Below are 21,595 nucleotides of genomic sequence, written 5' to 3' on the forward strand. Positions count from 1 at the left end.
GGAATGCCCTCCCCGTGGAGCTACAGCATACACAGGACTTTTGCCTTTTTAATTTTTTTTAAAAACTCATCTGTTTAAACTGGTCATCTAATTTTCCTGCCCGTTCTTCCACAGCCCGCTCACGGGCAAGGACACTCTAGAGTATTAGAGCGCGATACAAATCCTTTTATAACATAACATAACATAACAATGATATCACTGTCTATGACCATCTACTCTCCAGTTTCTCTCAATATGTGTTTGCTGCATACAAGTCATACAGTGGAGAGGTGTGGCTCACTGGTTAGAGGCGGCAGACCCGAGTGCAGAGAACGGCCCGGGACCAGGGTTCGATTCCCGACGTGGCAGGGTCGCGGACCAGGATCAGCGGACTGATAATTCTCGCATCGGTGCCTACTCCGACCTGGGAGCACACTCGGCAACTCTGGGCATTAGCTTGCCTCATCTCCACAACGGCCCCACACAAACGCCGGGGATTCCTGGTTTCACCTTGGAGACCCCCAGGAGGGACTATCTCACAGGGAAAGCCAGGACGGGTTCCCCAGCGGTCTATAGCGCTACGAGGCCTCCGGGTAGCAGTGCGCTTTACAAGACACAACAATTTACAATTTACAGTCACCTGGGTTCAAGCAGAATCCTATTAATGTCCTGTCTGACCTGCCACCCTATTCCAAATTATTTGCAGGTTCTTGGGCATACCATTATTTTCAAGGATGTAGTCCAAAACCCTTAAAGATTGCATATATGCTGACCATTCTGCAAAAAACACACAACATACCCCAAATTACTTAACATGTACCATTATATTTCGATCTTTTCATGGTCAAGCAAAATCCTTAAATCTACTAGATAGTGTTCTGTGATACATCCAATTGAAATGACAGCCCAAAGTTCAGAATACAATTGGGCAAATCTCCCAGCAAAATGGTAAATTGGATTTTATGAGATTTGTGAAATCTTCTCTCACATCTTGTCCTCCAGGAAGCCTTCCCACAAGGATGTAAAAGTGAAGGAGTGACTCCATATGTCTCCTTCAGTGCATTATACTAGGAGATCACTCAGCTTCAACCCGTTTTGAATGAATGTTGGCTGCCATGCTCCTAACAACGTTAGAGTGAATTTTGTTGTCATTGCTTTAGTATGAGTTTGTCCTTTATCAGACCGCTTCACTCAATATGCAGGTGTCTACCAAACGTAGAGTAAATTGCTCTAGCTGGTGTCTTGCTAACATTTGGAACTCAAAATGATACATCGTGAGCCAAAGTTGCTTTAACATAAGGAAATACATTTGGAAACAGGTGTGTTACTTTTCAGTGTTGCTCTCAGATTGCCACGCATCGAGACGAACTCTGAAGCAGGAACTACCTTTACTTCCGGAGACACATGTTGATCTAAAATCCATCAACTTGATGATGCAGCCTACCTGAGTAAAAAGAGCAAGACACACAACTGTCCAGACATAAAATGAGTTAGGTAAACTAAACAATCCTTCTCTTATTGCCTGCTTTCTTTCAGATGCGTCTATAAGGAAGAAACAAAATATGGAGATATCTGACTTCTCAGAATTCAACGATGGACCTCCTATATTTAGACTGAGTAAAACAGGGAATGGTACAACTGTCTTTGATAAAAAGGCCCTATAGCATACATGATCATTGCTACTTATTTTTTCACAGGCTTCACGGTTGGCAGAAGAACTTCATCATGAGCAGGATCACACACTTCACCTGGAGAGGACGAAGAAAGGACTAGAGGCACAGATTAAAGAGCTGAACATAAAACTGGAGGAAGCTGAGCAGATGGCTCTCAAAGGTGGCAAGAAAATGATCCAGAAACTGGAATTAAGGGTGGGTCTTCATATAAATCATACACCTACTAATCTCACAAACTAAGCTGGTGGTAGATTCCTACATTTATGTGCCAAGTAGCCAATTTTAAAATTAAGTGTTTCTGTCACTGGAAGTCGACACAGAGCTATATTGTAAAAATCACCCATCATGGTCAAGGGTGAATGACTAACATTCAGAAGGCTAATGGTATCCAGTAGATTAATTTATTGCGATCTAGACTAGGACGCACCTATATGGAGCCAAAATGTTGCTTAATTGAGGCTTTAGACTTGGGGTATTCTATATATGGGGGATATACTGTGTTACCCAGAAGGGCCCACAAAAGATCACACTTGAAAAGATCAATGTTCTGAACAGTAATGCTCTCTCTGCACAGCATCTACTGTATAAAGTTATTACTGTTTGAAAAACACATGTATCCTTGTTAAAGTCCATTTAATAATCGAGCATTTTGTCAGGTTAAAGAACTGGAAACCGAACTAGACTCCGAACAGAAGAAACATGCAGACACCACAAAGACGTTACGCAAAAATGAACGGCGTCTTAAGGAACTAGTATTTCAGGCGGAAGAAGACCAGAAGAATCATCAACGAATGCAAGAGCTGGTGGAGCGGCTGCAAAACAAACTCAAGGCTTACAAGAGGCAGGTGGAAGAAGCTGTGAGTATTGTCAGAAACTACTTTGTAGTAATGTAATGTAATGTATGTGTCTTGTAAAGCGCACTGCTGCCCTGAGGCATCGTGGCGCTGTAGACCGTTGGGGAACCCGTCCTGGCTATCCCTGTGAGATGGTCCCTACTGGGTATCTCCAAGGTGAAACTAAGCACCCCCGGCGAATGTGGGGGGCGTTGTAGAGATGTGGCAAGCTAATGCCCAGAGTTGCCAAGTGTGATCCCTGGTTAGAGTAGGCACCGAGGCGAGAATTATCGAGTCTGCTGACCCTGGTCCACGACCCTGGCGCGTCGGGAATTGAACCCTGGTCCCGGGCCGTTTTCTGCTTCCGGGTCTGCCGCCTCTAACCAGTGAGCCACACCACTCCACTACCACACATTAGGAGAAGCATAACTTAGCATTAGGTGCATGCTTTTTGTGAGGGAATGCTACCTTATAATACCTCTTATATTAATTTATCCTGAGAAAAGGTTATAAAATTACTTTTTATGCTAACAAACTGCCACTGGTCTGTTGAAAAATTAAACAATGCTGCATAATTTATAAATGTAGCATAAAGTTTACAGATACAAGTCTAATGCATACCTTAGTGTAACTCATATTTCACTGCTGTAATTCTGACTAATATATGAAATTCTCCGTATAAAAGTGAAAATATAATTGGCAGCGAAGGCACAACTGCAAAAAAAGGCATTGATGTAAGTGTGATTTATTTATTTGCATAAGTTAATTAAAACAATTGCATTACAATAAAACATAAAAAAAAGTAAATTACAGTTCATAGAGGTTAAAAAATCTGGGAAGGTCCAATAGTTAAGTGCCAGCGTTTGACGAGGGGCTTCTTATCATGTTTACAGTTATAGCTCTTTGGCCGCTCCCATGGGAGAGTGTCACCCTACTAGCTCCGTCAAATCAAAGGACGACTTTGGTTTCCTTCTTTTCACTGGTACTCTTTTTCTTGTACAGTGCTTGTGCTTTGCGACTATGTAGGAGGATCCCCTTTCGAAGATCTTTGTTTAAAATAATCCACTATCAGTGTTTGGAAAGTTCGAGGGCTAGGTAGAGAGGCTGTGCCAGGGTACATAGCACGCCTGATAAAGCATTGATTTTAAAATGCATTATGACTTGTTCTTCAGTTAATTAGTTGGCGACTATTGATTATGTGTATTTACTGGTATTTTCTTAGCACAGATTTAGCTAGGGAGCAATAGAGCACTTCATATGGCAGTAATGAGACAAATGGGACAAATGAATTATGCTGGTAGACTGTTCACAGCGATAATCGATGGAGACAGAACATTTCTCCCATCAGACTAGAAATCACTGTCAGACTGCCTTCAGAAAATTCAACTGCATCGAAGGCACTTGTTCAGTGTAACTCCATTCATGAGCATTTTCTTTTTTTGCTTTAAAAAAATCCATTCTAAGACAGCGCTGTGTTTCTCTTTTTAGGTATTGCCTGCACAGCGCTTGTGCTGTGCTTGAAAAATCTATTGTTTTTAATACAAACTTAAAAGGAACTTTACATCCCGATCTCCTTTCTTTGCTGGTTTCCCATTAGTTGCTGTGTGTGCCACTTACCTTTCCTCCATTTCTTTTGGCTCTAGCTTATTGTCCTGCATTTACCAATGCTTGATCCTCGTCTACTTCTCTTGTCAGTTTCCCACTGCCGAAATACTGTTACCATCTGCTTGGGTGGAACTATATTTTCATAAAGTTTTAACTCTTGCAGCATATTTATATAACAATTTATCAACCAAAGAGATTAAGTGGTTTGCATAGAATCACAGGATGTTGCAAGGTGCCACCGAGACTCGAACCTGGATCCACAGCTCTCAAGTCAGCAGCTCTGGCCGCTGTGCCACATACTCTCCACTCCGGTGTTATAGGTCAGAGAGCTATAAACTTCTGCAGGACAATGATTGATGAAAACAGCTCTTTATTCATTACATATGCGAAACCGATGCATTACCAATGCTTGTTACAATGTGTAAGAAACTCAGTTATTAGTTGAGAAATGTGGAAGCCCCACCTCAAATAACAAACACAATCCTTGTCAGGGTAAATCATAAAAGTAACTAAATTAATCTGTGCTTAACCTTCTGGTAGCTTGGCACAAAGCAGTCAGGCTTAACTTAGAGGCAATGTGTAAAGTATTTATATTGTATACAAACAGTAATAAAGGGAAAACGCCTCACAAGAAAAATCCCAAATGAATGTAGATAAAATAGCGTAGAGTTTAATAAATAAGATTACACCAAATTGAAGAAAATCCAATCACTAGAACCATAGGTATGTAATTTCAAAATTTTAAGTAGAACGAGCACCAAAAAAGCACAAGGCTCCAAATGAGGTTATCTGGTCGCACTGGACTAGGACAAAGTTCAGGCCCCCCACGTTGGAGCTTGGGCAGGGTACAGGGAACAGGTTAGTGCTAATGAGAGTTGTGTGTGGTCGAGTTGCATCACTTCCAAACGGGAGCTTCAAGGCGATGGCCGGCATTGAACTGCATTGCATTTCATCAGATCCGAGAAGGCCAGTGAGCAGGAGCTGTGATATGAGGTCATTTGTGGAAACGCAATGTGCTGTGTGAGCTCTGATGAAGTTTGCTAATCAAGAGCTGTGGTGGGAGGTCCCACATTGAGTTGTGGTGCTAGTTCGGGATTATAGCTGGGTCACGCTGTGCCATTTTCAGATAAAGCCATGCATCAGGAGCAGCGATTGGAAGATCTGGCATTGAGCTGTGATGTGAGGACCAGCTTTGGTCGGCTTTGACAAAGTTGCTGATCAGGCGAGAAGGAATACATTCTGATGCCTACCAATGGTCCAGGATGGGAGGCACCTCTTGGGGATCCAGGCTTACTCAGCAGGGCACAGGCAGATCCAGTTTGGTTTGGTCATCTGCAGATATAGGACCGGTCTCTAGAGCTTGTTGTGTCCCTGGACCTGACACAAGAGGCATGCCAATCTGACGGTCCAGGGTTCAAGGAGCAGGAGCAGGTCCAGTTGTCGTTCTTCAGGCATCTGGGTAGCAGGACAGCCCTTTCAGCAGCAGAGCTATCATTCTTTTGAGCCTTCCGCAAGTCCAGAAGTGATCTGTTGAGTGGCGCAGAAGGCCCAATATTTATACCTAGTGCAAGCCTTTGAAGAGGTGAGATATCCTATACTACACCCACATCTAGTTCTGGGAAGTGCTTCACTCCCCCATCAGGGCTTCAAGCAGTCTGGGGTGACAAAATACTAGTGTCAGGTTTCTTTGTGCGTGGAGGAGGCAAAGGCTTTTGTAATGTAAATGCGGCTTCGTACAGATTAGTCTCCAACCATCCAGGCAGGATGGCCAATCCTGTCTACATCTAATCGTCTGTTGTACCACTGTCTAGAAATTACACACAAACAGCAGAGCCATTCACAGTCATGTGGCAAAGGATACTGGCAAAAGGCACATATGGTTAGGACAATAAAATGCCAACTTTCTAAAAGGGTAGTTTTCAAATTTGTACTATTAATTTGAAATGACAATTTATTTGAGTGCAAACTTTTTCAGATTTGCTCCAAAATGTGTAACAAGGTAACCCAATGGTATCCTATGGGAGAATTAAACCTTGAAATAGTGAAAAACAACGTTAGGAGTTTTTCACGCTCAGTAACTGTAAAACTTAAGCCCACCTGTCCTAAATTGTGCATACCATGCATGCTGCCTTATGAGCATTTAGGGCCTATCTTAGGGGTGACTCAAGAGTATTAAAATGGAAGGTTTAGGCCAGGCAAAAGGTACATCTTTCCTCATCGAAATGGCAATTTAATACTACTCTACAGGCTTCAGTAGTAGGCCTGAAACTATTTACAAGGCTACTTCATTGTGTGGCACAATTAATACAGCAGACCCACTACTAGCATCTAATTTAAAGGCCCTGGGTACATGTAGTACAAATTACCAGGAACTTATAAGTAAATTAAGCATGCCAATTATGTGTCAGCCAACCATACCATGTTTTAGGAGGAGAGCAAAAGCACATTAGCACTGTTTAGCAGTGGTAAAGTGCACAGAGGCCTATTGCCAACACAAATAAATTCAGCAAAACATGAGGGGTGAAGCCAGACCGTTTGTGAGGCTGCTACCCAAGGGTGTCAGGTCTGACATAATTCATTTATTTTGAAGCATAAGAAAAATCATTCAAAGATGTATTAGATAAATGTAGGGGCTGAGAGGGCAGGAAGAGGCAGAGTGGAAGAGTAAATAGTCCTTTCTATGCTCTGCAGTGCAAAGTCTTACATCACCAGTGGAAGGATACATGTTATCCAACCAATAAGTGGAGAGACCGAAAAGATCCTTTGGTAAAACAGATACAGAATAAGGAGGAAAGCCATAATCTCCAGAGCAGGGAAGTGAGAAATAACAGGAAGCAATCCAGTCATGAGGCAGGAGGGTGACTCAAGCCCAATGCCTGTATTATATTAGAACAGGTCTTCAACAACTGACAGCTAAAACATTCTCCGCGCGAGCCCTAAAACACTGAGCCTTGCTACCATTATTTACGCATTGCTTTTGTTTGTACCATTAGAATTATTAAAGGCCATGGATTATGCCTGTTTCTTATGAAATGCAAGTTAGTAATCATTAGAATATGGCAGGATTTATAATGTTATTCAAATATTGTTCTGAACTGCTCGAAAACGCTAAAGCGGATGCTCTCATAAAGTTCATTTTTCTCCTTAGGAGGAGCAAGCAAACACGAATTTGGCTAAATACCGAAAGACAGTTAATGAGCTGGATGATGCAGAAGAAAGAGCAGACATCGCTGAAGCAGCGCTTACAAAGATTAGGACTAAAAACCGGGCTAGCTTTGGAAAAGGCTACTCTTCGGTAGGTCACATTTCTTCATGGTCTTAGAAGGCACTATGACCAGCAAAATCTGCCTGCATGTTTTCTTAAAGAGATGTTCATGAAAAGATGCAATGAAATTAAAAAGTATATTTATTTTGTTTCAGAAAAAAAGTAAATATGGTTAATGTGTTTCATGTTTTTAGCGGGAGCCAGAATGGTTGCAAACAGAGCTAAACAGGAGGAACTAACAAATGTGTATGTGACCTGCAGATCCTGCCACGTCAATATAGGCATTTATCTTTTGGCTAAACTGAGTGCCATTAGATGTGGTGAAAATAATGACATGTATTGTGCTTCAAAACAGATCACTTGTTGTAGCAAGCTCTGCATTAGAAGTAGACCTCAACAATTTTCTTTCACAAGTTCTAAATTTGTAGTTAGGCAAGGTTGTCAGGGAGGAAATTGAAAAGGTCAACACAAGTGTCAATATCAAAATGTGTTGCTGGTCGATGTGTTCATATCTGGAACACTACATTTGTAGTAACTGGAACCCATGGGTGGCCTAAACTAGCTTTCATCAATGGACACAAATCTAACGCCTAGCCACTGGCTTCCGAGACTAGTGTGGAGGATATAAGCTTGGGGGTGCATGCCTTCATCGCAAAGTATTGGCTTAGGTTTAGATACAGGACTCATTGGTTTTGGTGCACTTTCTGTTGTTGAAACTACCAACAAAGCTGTCATCGCCGTAGAAGAATGTGATCAAACAGATGACGATACTGCTATCCCCTCTGGAAACGTTGCCTTTTTGATTGGATTTTCACATCCCAATGACTGTTTCGGAGGACCTTGGTGTGGGAAAGAAAGCTCCTCACCATCTCTTTATTGTCTCTATTTCTTTTTCTGCTATTCTACCTCCTTTTCCAGTGGATCTGTAGTCTGGTCCTTCAAATTAGACTCAGAGGGTTGATGCTGCACACAGGAAGTCATCTCCAACGGCTTTCTTGGAACCAGCTGAAAAGTCGCTTGACATGTTTCAACTGTTTAGGACTGGAAGGCATAAATCTGCTTATAACTCAGATATGACCAGTGGCAATTGCCAGCAGCTATCCTTTCGAGCCTTTAATGGCAAATGCAGACCAAAATCACAATGTCTAGCCTCATGTTATGGACGCACACATTTACAAAAAAGGCATGCCTTTCATTCCTGTATATCTATGAAATATACCTATGCCGAAGAACTGGTTACAGTTAAGTGCCTAGGGGCATATTATCAAGGGAGTTTATCTCCGCTTTTTTGGTTTTAAAAGCCAAGAAAGCGGAGATAAATATATCTCCCTATTACCTAGCTGTCGCTAACACCAGTTAGCGGCAGCTATTAGGAGATAGCGACCATCTTGGGCCCCGCTTTGCATGTCAGTGATATTTATCACTAATGACATGCAAAGTGGGCGTGCCAAGATGTTAGCAACTGGAAACAGTCGCTAACATCGCTATCTCCTATTACCAACTTGTGGAGATATTTGCGCTAAGCGCGAATATCTCCAAAAGCTAACACCTGCCCTGAGCAGTTCTTAGCCATGTTATCCAATGGAAGGTGGATAACATGGCTAAGAGCATTAGCTCGGTAATGCATGAATATCGCGGACTTTTCAGCGATATTCATGCATTGCGGCCGATTTTTATCGCATTTGCGATAAACCTTGGTAATACCAAGGTTTATCTGCGATAAAAATTGCCGCAGCTTAGCGGTAAATTTTTGTCTCTAACCAAGCAATAGCGATAATTATCGCTATTGCTTGGTATTATGCCCCCTTGTTTCTTTTCCCACTTAGAGCACCTTATGTTCCTACTTTGGATAATAGTTAATTTATGCCTATAATTTCACTGATGCCCATTAAATTTCCAACAAGCTCTCAACATTCTTTTAGCAGGGCAGAAATGGTATTATATTTGCTAGAGATCAAATCATTGCTACATAGACTGGCTTTTAGATAACACAAAATAGTTATTTAGCTCCTTAGCGCCCATTGACTTTTGGAAACATATTTCTGAAGGTGGGCACAACCAGATGCATTGTACAGTGCATTCAGATTGTTATGCATGCACAAACAGACAATGCACAGACATTCCTCATTGCCCATTCAACATGTAAGAAAGGGACCTCCGCGGTATTCTTTGGCAATATCCCTCATTGGTATTTGTTAGGCTGCAGCGTGGTCATTTGGTCATACGGCAAGATACCCCTCAGGGGGTGATTTGTGAGCAATATATATGACTATAACATACGTTCACTTAATATTACTGTGTTGATATTCATGAAAAGAAGCATAAGTGGATTAAACAACATTATTTACTATAACTGCCCATACTCCTCTTTTAGATGATTGAGCATTGCTTTTAAACTGGTGCAACCCGTTTGACAATAGCACAGGGTGCAATTAGAAAATATGACTTACCTGTAACCATCCATTTGCAGTTTGTTGTGTTGTAGTTTCACATGTGATACCCATTTCCCGGATGGATTGAAAGAAGTGGGGTTGCTACTGGGTTATAACAATTCGTTCATACTTTAATTACCACATATTGGTAGCTACGCATGTTTAATTCAGAAAAAATACAATAATTCAAGGTGGTGTCTGTGTGCTTATGAATTTAGGATTTTATCTACGTGATCACAAGTTGTTTTCGAAATCAAAAGATACATTCTTGGAATAGACATCTTCTAATGTTCCGAGCCCAACATTAGATCACAGCATGTGTGTAGTGCACAGCATGTGATCTACAACATGACAAGTTTCAAACAGTTGGTCAAGAGCAAGGAGGTCAGAGGTAGCTGTGAGTGGAACCACAGATCTTCTGGAATACACCCAGAGATAATGAAGCAGCAGATAGTTCCCGTTTACTCAGACAGGATGAAAGATAGCCAGAACATTGGCTTCAAACCTCACAAACAGAGGAGGAGCATTTCCCTAGGGATTCAATGGAAAAAGCCTAGCTGGCACAAGAGCAGCAGCTAACAATATGCAAGGGCAAGCACTGTACCCCAAGTTATTCTCACTCGAGAAGATGAATCCTACTTTTATGAAGTATGTTTAATCATATGAAAACAATACATACACGATGAAATATAGCTGGCTGATATCTCATGTGAACATATCATGTGAGGAAATAATTTACAATAAAACGTCACGGAACATACCAGTAGGAGCCTAAATGCAGAAGAAAAGCTCTCTCTCCTGTGGCTGTACAGCTCCCTCAGGAAATCTTCAGTTCAAACCTGTTTTGTGCAGGTGAACAGGGGTGGCTTTAGGCATGTGCAAGCTGTGCACCTGCACAGGGCCACCAAACCCCAGGGGCCACCATGCCAATATATATCCTAAATATAATAATCCTCTGAGGATGGATACATATTTGCGTGGCGGCCCCTGCAGGGATTTGGCGGCCTCCGGCTCTGTTCCACTTCCAAACACCCTGACCCCACCCTCTTCACTGGCCTCCGCGCTCTGCCCCACCCAGACCCCCTCTTCTGGGGCCCCCTACCTACGTTCTCTGCCCAGGGCCGCCATGAGCCTAGAGCCGCCCCTGTGGTGAACATAGCAGTAAATGTGTTGAAAATTCATGTGGCTCCAAACTCGAACATTTCACAGGATTTTGCTTGTGTAATAAAACTTTTACTGCAATCTAACCTAACACTCCTCGTCTCCAAGCCATCATAACCAGCACCAACATATCTCGGAGGCACAACCACCTACACTGGCCTACATAGGATGCAACTGCTATTACCAGCTCAGCTCACCATTTCTGGTGGCTTGAGAGGCCCAATAATTAGAAATTCAATACAACTGGAAATATCTAGATTTAGAGCCTCCATTGCACAGAGGCAATCCTTCACTGGGGTTGGTGTTTCCTCATTGAACTTTCTCAAGCCAGTACTACTGAAAATAGCTTCACAGGGGGCTTTTAGCAAACACCCAAAAGCCCACCTCTATAGATGTTTCCAAAACATTGAAAACTAGGCCTAGCCTACCTAGACCTAAAGCTATAGGCCCTTACCTGCTGAACAGTTGCATTTGCTATTACATTTTCCTTCCGTGCTCTGATGCTTTTACTGTTTCGCAGCGCAAGCCAGTGCAGTTCTAGCTGCTGACACCTTATCAGCGTACACAATTTTAATACATTCTTACAAATATCGTTTTGAGGAGAGCTATACACTTCCAGTCGGTTCAACGTTAATTTGATTTCCTCTCTTTTGATAAGGGCATTACTTAAATAGAAATTACTGATAGATTTTATTTCCCATGAGGTAATTCTGTTCTGGAAGTTGCTTGCATTATTTAAATCTTGCTGCAGTTTTTGTAAACCATTGATTCAAGTTGAGAAGGCAAGAAACAGGTTTTTGTCATGTCGATCAGAAAATGGCGCCTCCCGTGTGTAACGTAACTTTATGTTCTTAAGTAACTTATATGACGGTGCCACAGAAAGGAGGAGAACCTCTAACCTCCCATTAGGACCAAGATCCATATATCATTGTTACAACATAGATCTGTGCACACGTCAACTTATATAAATACTGTAAGTAATCACAACATGAAAGCAACACAAATAACATATGCAGCTGAAGTCTTGATAGAAGTGTTTCTTCAAATCTGTTATATTCACATCGCCCAGCCAACACGTGTTTCGTCAGTGCACGTCACCCACTACTTCATCAGGGCTCTACAAGATGGGCTCCGAAACCAGGGACTCCCATGCTAATCAGTGACCTATAATGTATACATCAGTGAAGAGAAAACAGAAGAAAATAGAGAAAAGAAGTACCACCCTATGCCACTGCACATTTCGTGCATCTTACCCAAAGTCAGTTGTTTCAGCGACTTGTATGCTGCGAAGATAATAATGCCAAAGGGACTATCAGGCAAAAGTGCTATTTTTAATTGCACAAATTAAACCACCCGAAACAAACAAGAGAGTCATACCTCTCTGCCGGTTATACTTCCGTCCCGGCTACCGGAAGAAAACGGGAGATCTTGCTGAAAGGTGCTCAACAGTGTGTATCACGGTCAGTACCAGAAATGCAAAATACTGGGGAGGAAAAACACAAATTCACCATGTATTAGTCACTGGTGTGTAACGTTCAACACCATTTTTAAGTTAAACCTGAACTTCCTAAATTCATGTATACCTCTCCTCGCTCAATACAACGAGGTGTGGGAAATACTAGTTCCAAAACCACGGGAATATCCTCTAGTCACGTAAGCTCAGTAAGGTAATATGGATCAAACCCCGCTCGTTACAACGAGGTTCAAGGGACACTACAATCTCAACCCACGGGGATACCCTCCAGGTACCCTATGAGCCCTCATACCGAGCAATGCCCAATACACGTTTACAAACCAAACATTTCCAAAGCGCGTCTCAATACGCCATTCACTCATTGGAAGTTTCCATGTATGCAGCAGCCTGAGTCTCGCTGCAAACCCGATTCTCCGCGTGTGTATATGGAAGTGCCGAGCCTGATCTTTTTCACATGTGAACAACTATTTGCGCACCTAGACCGCTGACCTAATTCGTCAGAGTGCGGAAGTCAGACCATGTGGAACCGGAGGTGAGTGTACGTGGTCCCGACCGCTATTGTCGACCAAGGCAAGTTGAATTGAGCCAAGCCTCCGCAGTGTCCTATCGTTATATATAAACACTAGGAAAATTTATTTCAGAACAGAGACCAAGAGGAACCGGGGCATTTCGTGCATGATACGCTCGACGCTGCCACCGAGTACTTGAATGTTCCAAAGTACCAAGTCCATTCAAGTGGGGCAGCTATACAACCCAAACACATCTCCATTAAACAATACCCAAAGTCACACAAAGTCTCAAGAGAGAGGTTTGTGATGACTATAAATCACACTCCTAAAGTCAGAGAAAATATATTTGTTTGAGAGAAAAACAGAGCGCTCAGCTACTCTAGTGCTGTGTCATATTAACTTATTCTTGTCCATAAGAAGCCCGAGAGGAAAGATTAGAAATAAATAACAGGTGATTATATTGTGACTTCAATGACATACCACAGATATGATCCCATAACTGCGGTCAAGTTATTAAAATGAAGATTCATGTGACGGCGAATGACATATGGTGAAAAGTAACACCTAATGCTAACTTATTCTTTAGACATAAATAGCTACCAAGTCTATAATTTTTACATATGCAGTTCAATCATAAGATGGATGTTACAGATTCCATCATATCCACAGCCAACAAATACCACATCTCTATGTATCCAGCTTTGTCTTCCTAGGTTTCTTAGTCCCCCAGGAAGTATTGCAGCTCGTGATCGGAGTTAAGCCCCTGATGCACCACGTTCAGACGCATTATCCATGTTGCCTCTGCCCTGCGGAGAGCTAACTCCCCATTCACCCTCTTTTATGAAGTGCAATAATTTCAATACCATAGAAATTGAATTGTTTATATGGCCCTTGTTTAACACATGTCAAGGCATGTATAGCCCAAGGGTATCTTGGATCACCTTGCTTCAGTGTCCTCGCATGCTCGCTGATGAGATCCTTTAGGCATCGAATAGTGCTCCCTATGTATTGTTTCATACATTTGCAAGTAATAACATACACGACAAATTTTGTCAGACAATTTATATTCTGCTGGATACAGAACCTTTTCCCATTAGGGCCCCAAAATTCAGTGGTGTTGTTCACTGCCCACTTTCACACCCCACATGTGCCACATTTGTGGAAACCCTGTGTGCGTTCTGAGAGCCAATTTGTCCTTACTTCAGAGGTCGGGACCGTTGGACTAAGTATGCTTCTCAGTGTTTTGCCCCTCCTATAGGTGATCATAGGTCTATTTCAGGTGAATTCATCCAAGGATTTATCAGTTTTCAAAACGTGTCAGTGTTTGCGCATCAGTTTGTTTACAAGGTCAGCCTGTTGGTTGAAATTCGTGACCAGCCTCACAGGCTGGTTGGACGTTGACCTAGGGGTATTGCCTTTCAGCGTGTCACCCTGTGTCACCTGTTGAATACGATTAGTGGATGCATTCTAGCTCACTCTTTCAGGCTCTTTTTCATTTGTGCTTTCTTTCTGTGTCACTGTTTGTCCCTTGTCCTCTTCCTGTTTTTTCCTCCTTTTGTATTTTGCTCTCTTTTGGTTTGGGTCAAAATTTGATGAGGAAATTAAACTACAGGTTGCCCAAAGTGTCTGTGTTACTTGTTTTCCGCTGTTCTTTTACTTTTCTTTCCCCCTTTTGTATTTTGCTCTCTTTTACTGTGGGTCAAAATCTGATGAGGTAAAAAAACAGCTGGTTCCCTAAAATGTGTGACGGTGGGCAAGACATGCAACCACCTGTTCAAATTAAGAACTGCTTGATGCTCTTAGTGTACCCCCAAATTTAGCTGATATGCTCACACACCAGCAGGCAAGAGAACAGCAGCAATCTGCAGGTTTATTTTCCATAGCCAGATGGGCTGTCTTTTGGCCACGTGCCGTGCCAGCACCATGCAGGATGGCCCAAGAATGTACAGGCTGCCCCAGATATTTGGATTGACTGTCCAATTGTCAGTGGAAATGGTCTAAATCCAGGTACCATTTCGAACTGGTTGTTAGGTCTGTGAGCCTGAATTTTCCCCCCTTAAAATCCCTGTTACTTAAAAGTAAACTCTAAAGGCTAACGTGAACCACTTATCTCATCATTCGACATATATGCACAGGAAAAATGCATCAATGTTTGCACCCTGTGCATCTTTTTTACTGGGCCCTGGGGCTCAAATGTGGCTCGTGCTCTCTATCTGTAATATGTTTGCAGTAATGGTAAATCTGGGAATGCATCAAAATCCATGGGAATACCCATGCAATTCCCACGGAACACCTCCCTGGGGCAGAGAAACGTAATGCTGTGATTTGCACTGTGTTGCATTACTCCTGATTTTTCCAGCCACAGAGGGCCATGCAGAGTGGCCATGCGTGGCTTGATAAATCGTATTTTGGGGTTTGCATCAGGCATGCACCACGTTCTGTGGTGCAAAAGCGACACAACACCCTTGAAAAAGATGGCTCTGAAAATCGAAATGTGGCAGCTTAATTACCATCTGGTATCATTTTGATAGAAAGGAGGTACACTAGTTTAGCACTGTGCCACAGACTCCAATTCAGTGTCCCAGAACTGGAAATAGGTGACCATAGTCAAACCATGTCAAAGGCATCATTAAAATTACCAGTAGATGAGTTGTGTTAGACCTGGCTTTTACAGCAGGTTTATCCCCAGATTTTTAGGTTTGTGGCCTTCTGTTTCTGACCTGTTTTTGTTGGTTTTATGACTTTGGGCACTTTACCACTGCTGATCAGTGCTAAAGTGCATATGCTCTACCTGTAAATTGTATATATGGATTGGTCTTTCCATAATTGGCTGATCTGATTTACTAGTCAGTTCCTAGTACAGTGCACTGTGGGTGCCCAGGGCCTGTAAATGAAATGCTGCTAGTGGGCCTGCAGCACTGGTAGTGCCACCCACATAAGCAGCCTGTAAATGTATCTCAGGCCTGCCATTCCAGTGCCTGTGTGCAGTTGTATACTGACCATGTCAAGTTGGCAAGTGCCACTTACCAGGCCCTAACATTCCCTTGTCTTACATGTTAGTCACCCCTAAGGTAGGCCCATGGTATACCCCTGTGGGCAGGGTGCAGTGTATGTGAAAAGTAGGACATTCCCTGGGGTGTGTGGCATGTCCCGATAGTGAAATACTGCCAATTTCGTTTTTCACTATTGCAAGGCTAAAAAAAAGGTAGGAAAATAATGTTTAGTATGCCTGAACTCAGAATGTTAAAATGCATTTTTTAGTGGGGGTGATTTTTACATTCTGTGCTTGAAAATACCACTTTAGAAAGTAGGTATTTTCTTGCTTAGCCATCCAGTGTGACTCTGCAAGGATGTGTATTGACTGTCTGTCTTTGGAGTGACGGGCTGGGGATGTGCAGCGGCTCCAGAGAGCCTGGATGAGTCAGCACTAGGCTGATTAGGCCTGGTCTGTATTTGGAGTGGTGGGAGGATTAGCACTTGAACCGGAACAGGGCTGTGCCAGCCTTCCACAGTGATGGGTCCGCCCCCCCTGTGGTGTGTCTGGAACCAGGCCTCACACTGACAATGGAGGTTGTTGTGCACTCGCAAAGTATACCCCAGAACTGGTTTGGACTTAGGTGACAGCCCTGGGCCAGTAGAGGACAAAGATTTACTATATAGATGAAAAGGCCCAGACCACAGAATTTAGATCACTTTCGGGAAATCAAGAGGACCCTTTGCCAAGGAGAAGAGCTGGGAAAACTGAGGAGGAATACTGCCCCTGTGCTGTTTGCTGTCTGGGGTTGGCCTGCAGTGGCTAGTTTCTGCCATGGAAAGAAAAAAGGGACTTTGCAAATTGCTGTGTCCCCTGCTTGAGGAAGATCTCCAATGGCTTGAAAAAGAGCTTGCCTCCTGTTCTGAAGTCTCAGGGACACAAAGACTTCACCCTCAGCTCCCCTGAACTTCCTTGCTGGGAGTTCTGACCTGGCAAGAGGTGTCTGTAGCAGTTCTTGCTCTCTGGAGCTTGTTCTGGCTGTTGGAAGCTGGAAAAGTAATGCAAGAAGCGTGACGGATCCGCACCTGTTTCTGATGTATCGCCAAAGAAATCGATGCAGCACCTGCCCACGGCTCGAGAAATTGATGCATGCCGCATCAGGTGCTTGGGTCTCCGAAGTCCGAGATCACCACACTGAATCCGATGCAAGCTCTGCTGTGTGGCTGCAAGAACCCACGTATCATTATGGATTATCGCATCGAGGTGCCAAGTCTGACGGATCATTGGGGGACGCAGTAAGAAACCAACAAATCACCTCCCCACACAGTAGGAAACTGTTGCATCACCTCCTCTTCAGTAAGGAACCAACGCACCACCTCCCCTGCGCAGCAGTCGGGAACCGACGCATCACCTTACCGGAGTGTAAGGAACCGACGCTTCACTTTCCCTGCGACCCTTTTTGTTTGTGTGCATGACGCATCCAATGTACTTTGTGTGAAAAGTGTTGCATCTGCAATTTGCTTTGAACAGAACTATTTCTCCCATTTGAAAGTCATATTTTTATGACTGTACTGTGGGTTTTTGACATTTTGACCTTGTTTGGTTTAGAGAAAGATTACCTATTTTGCTAAACTGGTGTGGTGTCCATTTGTAGTGTTTTCACTGTATGTGTTCACAAATGCTTTATACACTGCCTCTGAGATAAACCTGTCTGCTCGTGCCAAGCTACTAAGGGGTGAGCATGGGTTATTTCAGAAGTGTATCCCCCTTACCCTGACTGGAAGCAAGGGTCCCTATTTGGACAAAGGAACCTACCTCTGCCAACTAGAAACCCCCATTTCTAACAAGTTTGTGCTCACATATGCACTTATACCCATAGAACAATAGCCAGAGCTCAGTGATACCGTTGGGTGAAACAAAACTCGTCATTCAGATGAATGGGAAAGAAAATAAGGACTAGTTATTCAAATAGCTATCATCCTTATAAATTAATTTCTGTCAGTTGGCTTCAGCTAAATGACAGATGTGTATTTAATGGACTCAGTTACCAAATAAATTTCTGCAAATCAATTTCTGAGTCAGTAATTTCACAACGGGAACAATAAGCCTATATGTGAAATCCCCAAAGGTCCTTCTTGATTATCAACAGTATTTGCTCACAACAAAGATGCCTTGAAGCTGGTCTTTAATTCAGCTTTGCTGATGAGTATTTGGCTAGAGATCCGGGGCCACCATAACACTCACATGTCATATTTATTATTGACCCATCTGATTTTGAATGTAATTGAAATGTTTGAGCTTCCGACCGGAAGCACAACATAATAAGATATCTAAGTGAAATCTAACTCCACTCAGCAAAAACCTCCCAAAAAGACACACCACGTCAATGCTATTTAAAATCCCAATGCGCATGCTAACCTGCTCCAGCATACAGTTTTTCAAATGAAATTGTCCAGAGGCTCTGAATTTATTTTCCCCCATATAACACCTGGACCTTTTTCTCCTTCAGAAAACAACTAAAATGCATTGACTGAATCTCTACATCGATCTCAGGGCTTTTATTGCTATAATAAACTGTATATACTCATTCCCCCAATACATTCCACCTTATCCTTCCCTCTAGCAGGTACTCTATGCTGCCCAACTTCCTAAAAGGTTTCATGCAATATAAATGTAAATGTCACAGTTACGAAATCTTTAAGCACCGAAGTAGCAAATGACAATACTAAGACATTGTGCTATATTAAAAACCACATAAAGAAAAAGAAATCAAATTCCACAAATATATTCTCCTTTAGATTATCTCACATATCATCTTTGTGAACCTCTAAAATAAACTACGTGCTTTGTAGGAAGTCCCAGGCATCAAAGGATCCAAAATCCTAATTTTAATATATTATGTTATTTTTAATGGATAGTTGATATAGCACAACAACTCACCCCGCACCCCCCCCCCCCTCCTTTCCCCCTCACTCCGGAGGGGCATATCAACACGAGGCAGTAGATAGGACAGGAAACAGCCATTAGAACAGTCTGGTTTTAAGATGTTTTTTAAAACCTGAGAACTCAGAGAATGCTCTGATAAAGAGGGTATGCTTGTTCCAGTGGTACGGAGCAAGGCACGAGAAGGCCTGTCCACCGTTGTTAGATGTGCGAATATGCCAGGGACAAAGAAGAAGTTGACTACTTGATCAGAGGTTTCTTCCAGGGAGATAGGGAACATGTTTGTCCTGTAGATACCTGACAGGGATTTATATGCCAGGAAGAGGAGTTAAACAATGTATCTTTTCTTTATGGGAAGCCAATGAAGGGCTTTGAGCAGAGGGGCTGAGGATGTGTTCGGTCGCTGCTTATTAACCAGTCGAGCTGCAGTATACTGTACCACCTCCATTTTATAATGAAGGGATTAATTTGATGCTACAACAAGTGCATTTCCATAGTCCAGACGGCTGATTATCAGGGCCTTGTCGAGGGTCTTCCGAGAGGACAGCAGAAGCCACTGGAAGATCCTCCTAAGAAGGCGCAGGTAGATGTCACCTGGTCTTTCATAGATAACAGAATGCCCAAGTTTCTCACTATGCTTTTGGGAGAAGGAGCAGGACCAGGTTTGACAGGCCACCATTCCGCTGTCCAGTGGAGCTGCACTTTGCCAAACAGTAGAAACTCAGTTTTGTCCCCTTTTAATTAAAGACAATTCGGGGACATCCACCTGGCAATTTTTCTATGTTTAACATTTCCAATGTCTAGCCAATTGGGTACTGTTTGCAGAAGAGAGTATTTCAAAACCACAGGACTTGACTAGCTGAGCGAGGGGAGCGATATAAATGTTAAGAAGTGTAGGACTCAGTTGTTGAAAGGATAACTATGTAACCACTCTTAGTTATTTAGATTATGAATTTTTAATCTTCATTTAGGAGGTACGTTTTTGTTGCATATCAACACTTGTCTCATCCACTGTAGAATAACATGCATAAGGCTTTCTAACATAGCATGTATTTGTGATGTGTACATTGCCCGGATAGGGTATCTTGACACTTAATAACACATTTCTATTGTTATCCAGCTCAATGGTATTCTTTCTATCAACCTCAGAAGTGTGAAGGGCTGGGTGGACCCACAAACATATGTCTCTGCAGTGGACACATTAGTCCACAGGGCCGCCAGACCCTTGTTCGGTTCTCCCAATGAGAGTCCCATCTAGACTCAAACTATACAAAGGGTCTCACTATTCAGTATTGGCACATGTAGTGCCAAATTCTATGAAAAGAGCAACTGAAGATTAATGGAGGAATACGTTCATGTGACTTTAAGATGAATGAAATGCACTGATCACTGCAATGTTATTCTGAAAATGGAAATATACACTAATAATTACCAGCTGGGCAAATATAAACATGCAGTTACGGTTATTGAGTGATGTGCACATTTTTGCACAAATTGATTAGTACAGACCGTCCCAGATCTGAACATTCATAATGATAACAATTCTTCCCATATTGTGGGCATTTATGCAGAATGGTGCACACACCACTGCAATGCTTTTATTGGTATAAACTTAGTAATTCTTTTTTTTTCAAGTTTGATAAAACTTAGTAATTCTTGACATATTATTATGATGCACCGCTTCTGCCTGGGTGCTCAGCCTGCACGAATAGTGTAACATGTCTATACCTTTCCATGAGCTCACTTAAACATACACTTACCAATGTTTCCACTATGCTCTGGCGGACACGTTAATTATATTTGCACTGCCACAATCACACATACAAACTGAGCTAATAAAAAAGTACTTTTGTTCATAAAACGATCAGCTCTGTTGACTTTGCCAGTGTTTGTTGTTACATTGGTTTTATGAATGATGCAGTTCTATCTCCTTACTACACAGGGTTACAGTTCTCCGTTTACCGGCCTTGTACGGTCTCCCAGCTCAGCAGGATCAGAAGGCCATGGGGAAAAGCTACTTAGCGAAGATGACACCACTTCCCTGATTCCAGCTTACTTGAATTCCCTGAAGAAATTAATGGTGGACTAAAGATATTCCAGTTATTAATGAACATTTTACTTAAAGTCCGAATCTATATCTCACATGTAAGGCAATAGAGACTGCTCTTTTAAATAATCATACAGTTTCAATAATGCATTATTTCTTTCACTAGCCATAAAAAACTCTTAATATTTTACTAATTGCAAAATAATTAATTTGTATTGATATGTTGTCCTTTTGGACAGTTGGTAGTGTGGAATAATGAATGTTTTTATAATGTCATCTTCCTTAAAGTACACCGGTTTTTAGTTATAGGTTTTGTGAGAAATGTACATTTTGTGGCCATATTTGTTTAAAGAAATGTGGGTAAAATATGTGACAACTGAAATTAAATACATGTTTTACAAATATCCCTGTCGTCCAGGAATGTTTTTTCTTTATTGTTACTGTTATATTCACATCAGATTGCTGACTGCTTCCTATTGAAAATATCCAATATATACAATACTTTCCCTGAGGAAGCCCGTAATGGCTCTATCTCGCAGCAGGGGGGATCTATTGAGCCAGGGATCAATCCTTTCTGGGAATTCATGTCCCCCCCAGTGACAGATCTTAAGGGGGTGGCGCTAAGTATTAAATCTGGTTAGCCTACTGACCCAGCTACACGTAACAGAAAAAGGAGGGGCTAGATCTGATACGTGCAGCA

At 42.3% G+C, this 21,595-nt stretch overlaps 1 protein-coding gene across 4 annotated transcripts in view; it reads left to right on the forward strand.

Annotated features, from left to right (window-relative positions):
• Positions 1–21,299, forward strand: part of MYH16 (myosin heavy chain 16) — a 1,042,471-nt gene extending 1,021,172 nt beyond the window's left edge. For all 4 annotated transcript variants that reach the window (XM_086930547.1, XM_086930548.1, XM_086930550.1 and 1 more), the window contains 4 exons: positions 1,677–1,847; positions 2,309–2,509; positions 7,239–7,385; positions 20,791–21,299. In XM_086930547.1, coding sequence (XP_086786673.1) covers positions 1,677–1,847; positions 2,309–2,509; positions 7,239–7,385; positions 20,791–20,937 — 666 coding nt within the window. In that variant the 3' untranslated portion in view covers positions 20,938–21,299. The remainder of the gene's footprint in view (positions 1–1,676; positions 1,848–2,308; positions 2,510–7,238; positions 7,386–20,790) is intronic.
• The last annotated feature ends 296 nt before the right edge of the window (positions 21,300–21,595 follow it).

This window comes from Lissotriton vulgaris, chromosome 7, assembly GCF_964263255.1.
Source record: "Lissotriton vulgaris chromosome 7, aLisVul1.2, whole genome shotgun sequence".
NCBI lineage: Eukaryota > Metazoa > Chordata > Amphibia > Caudata > Salamandridae > Lissotriton > Lissotriton vulgaris.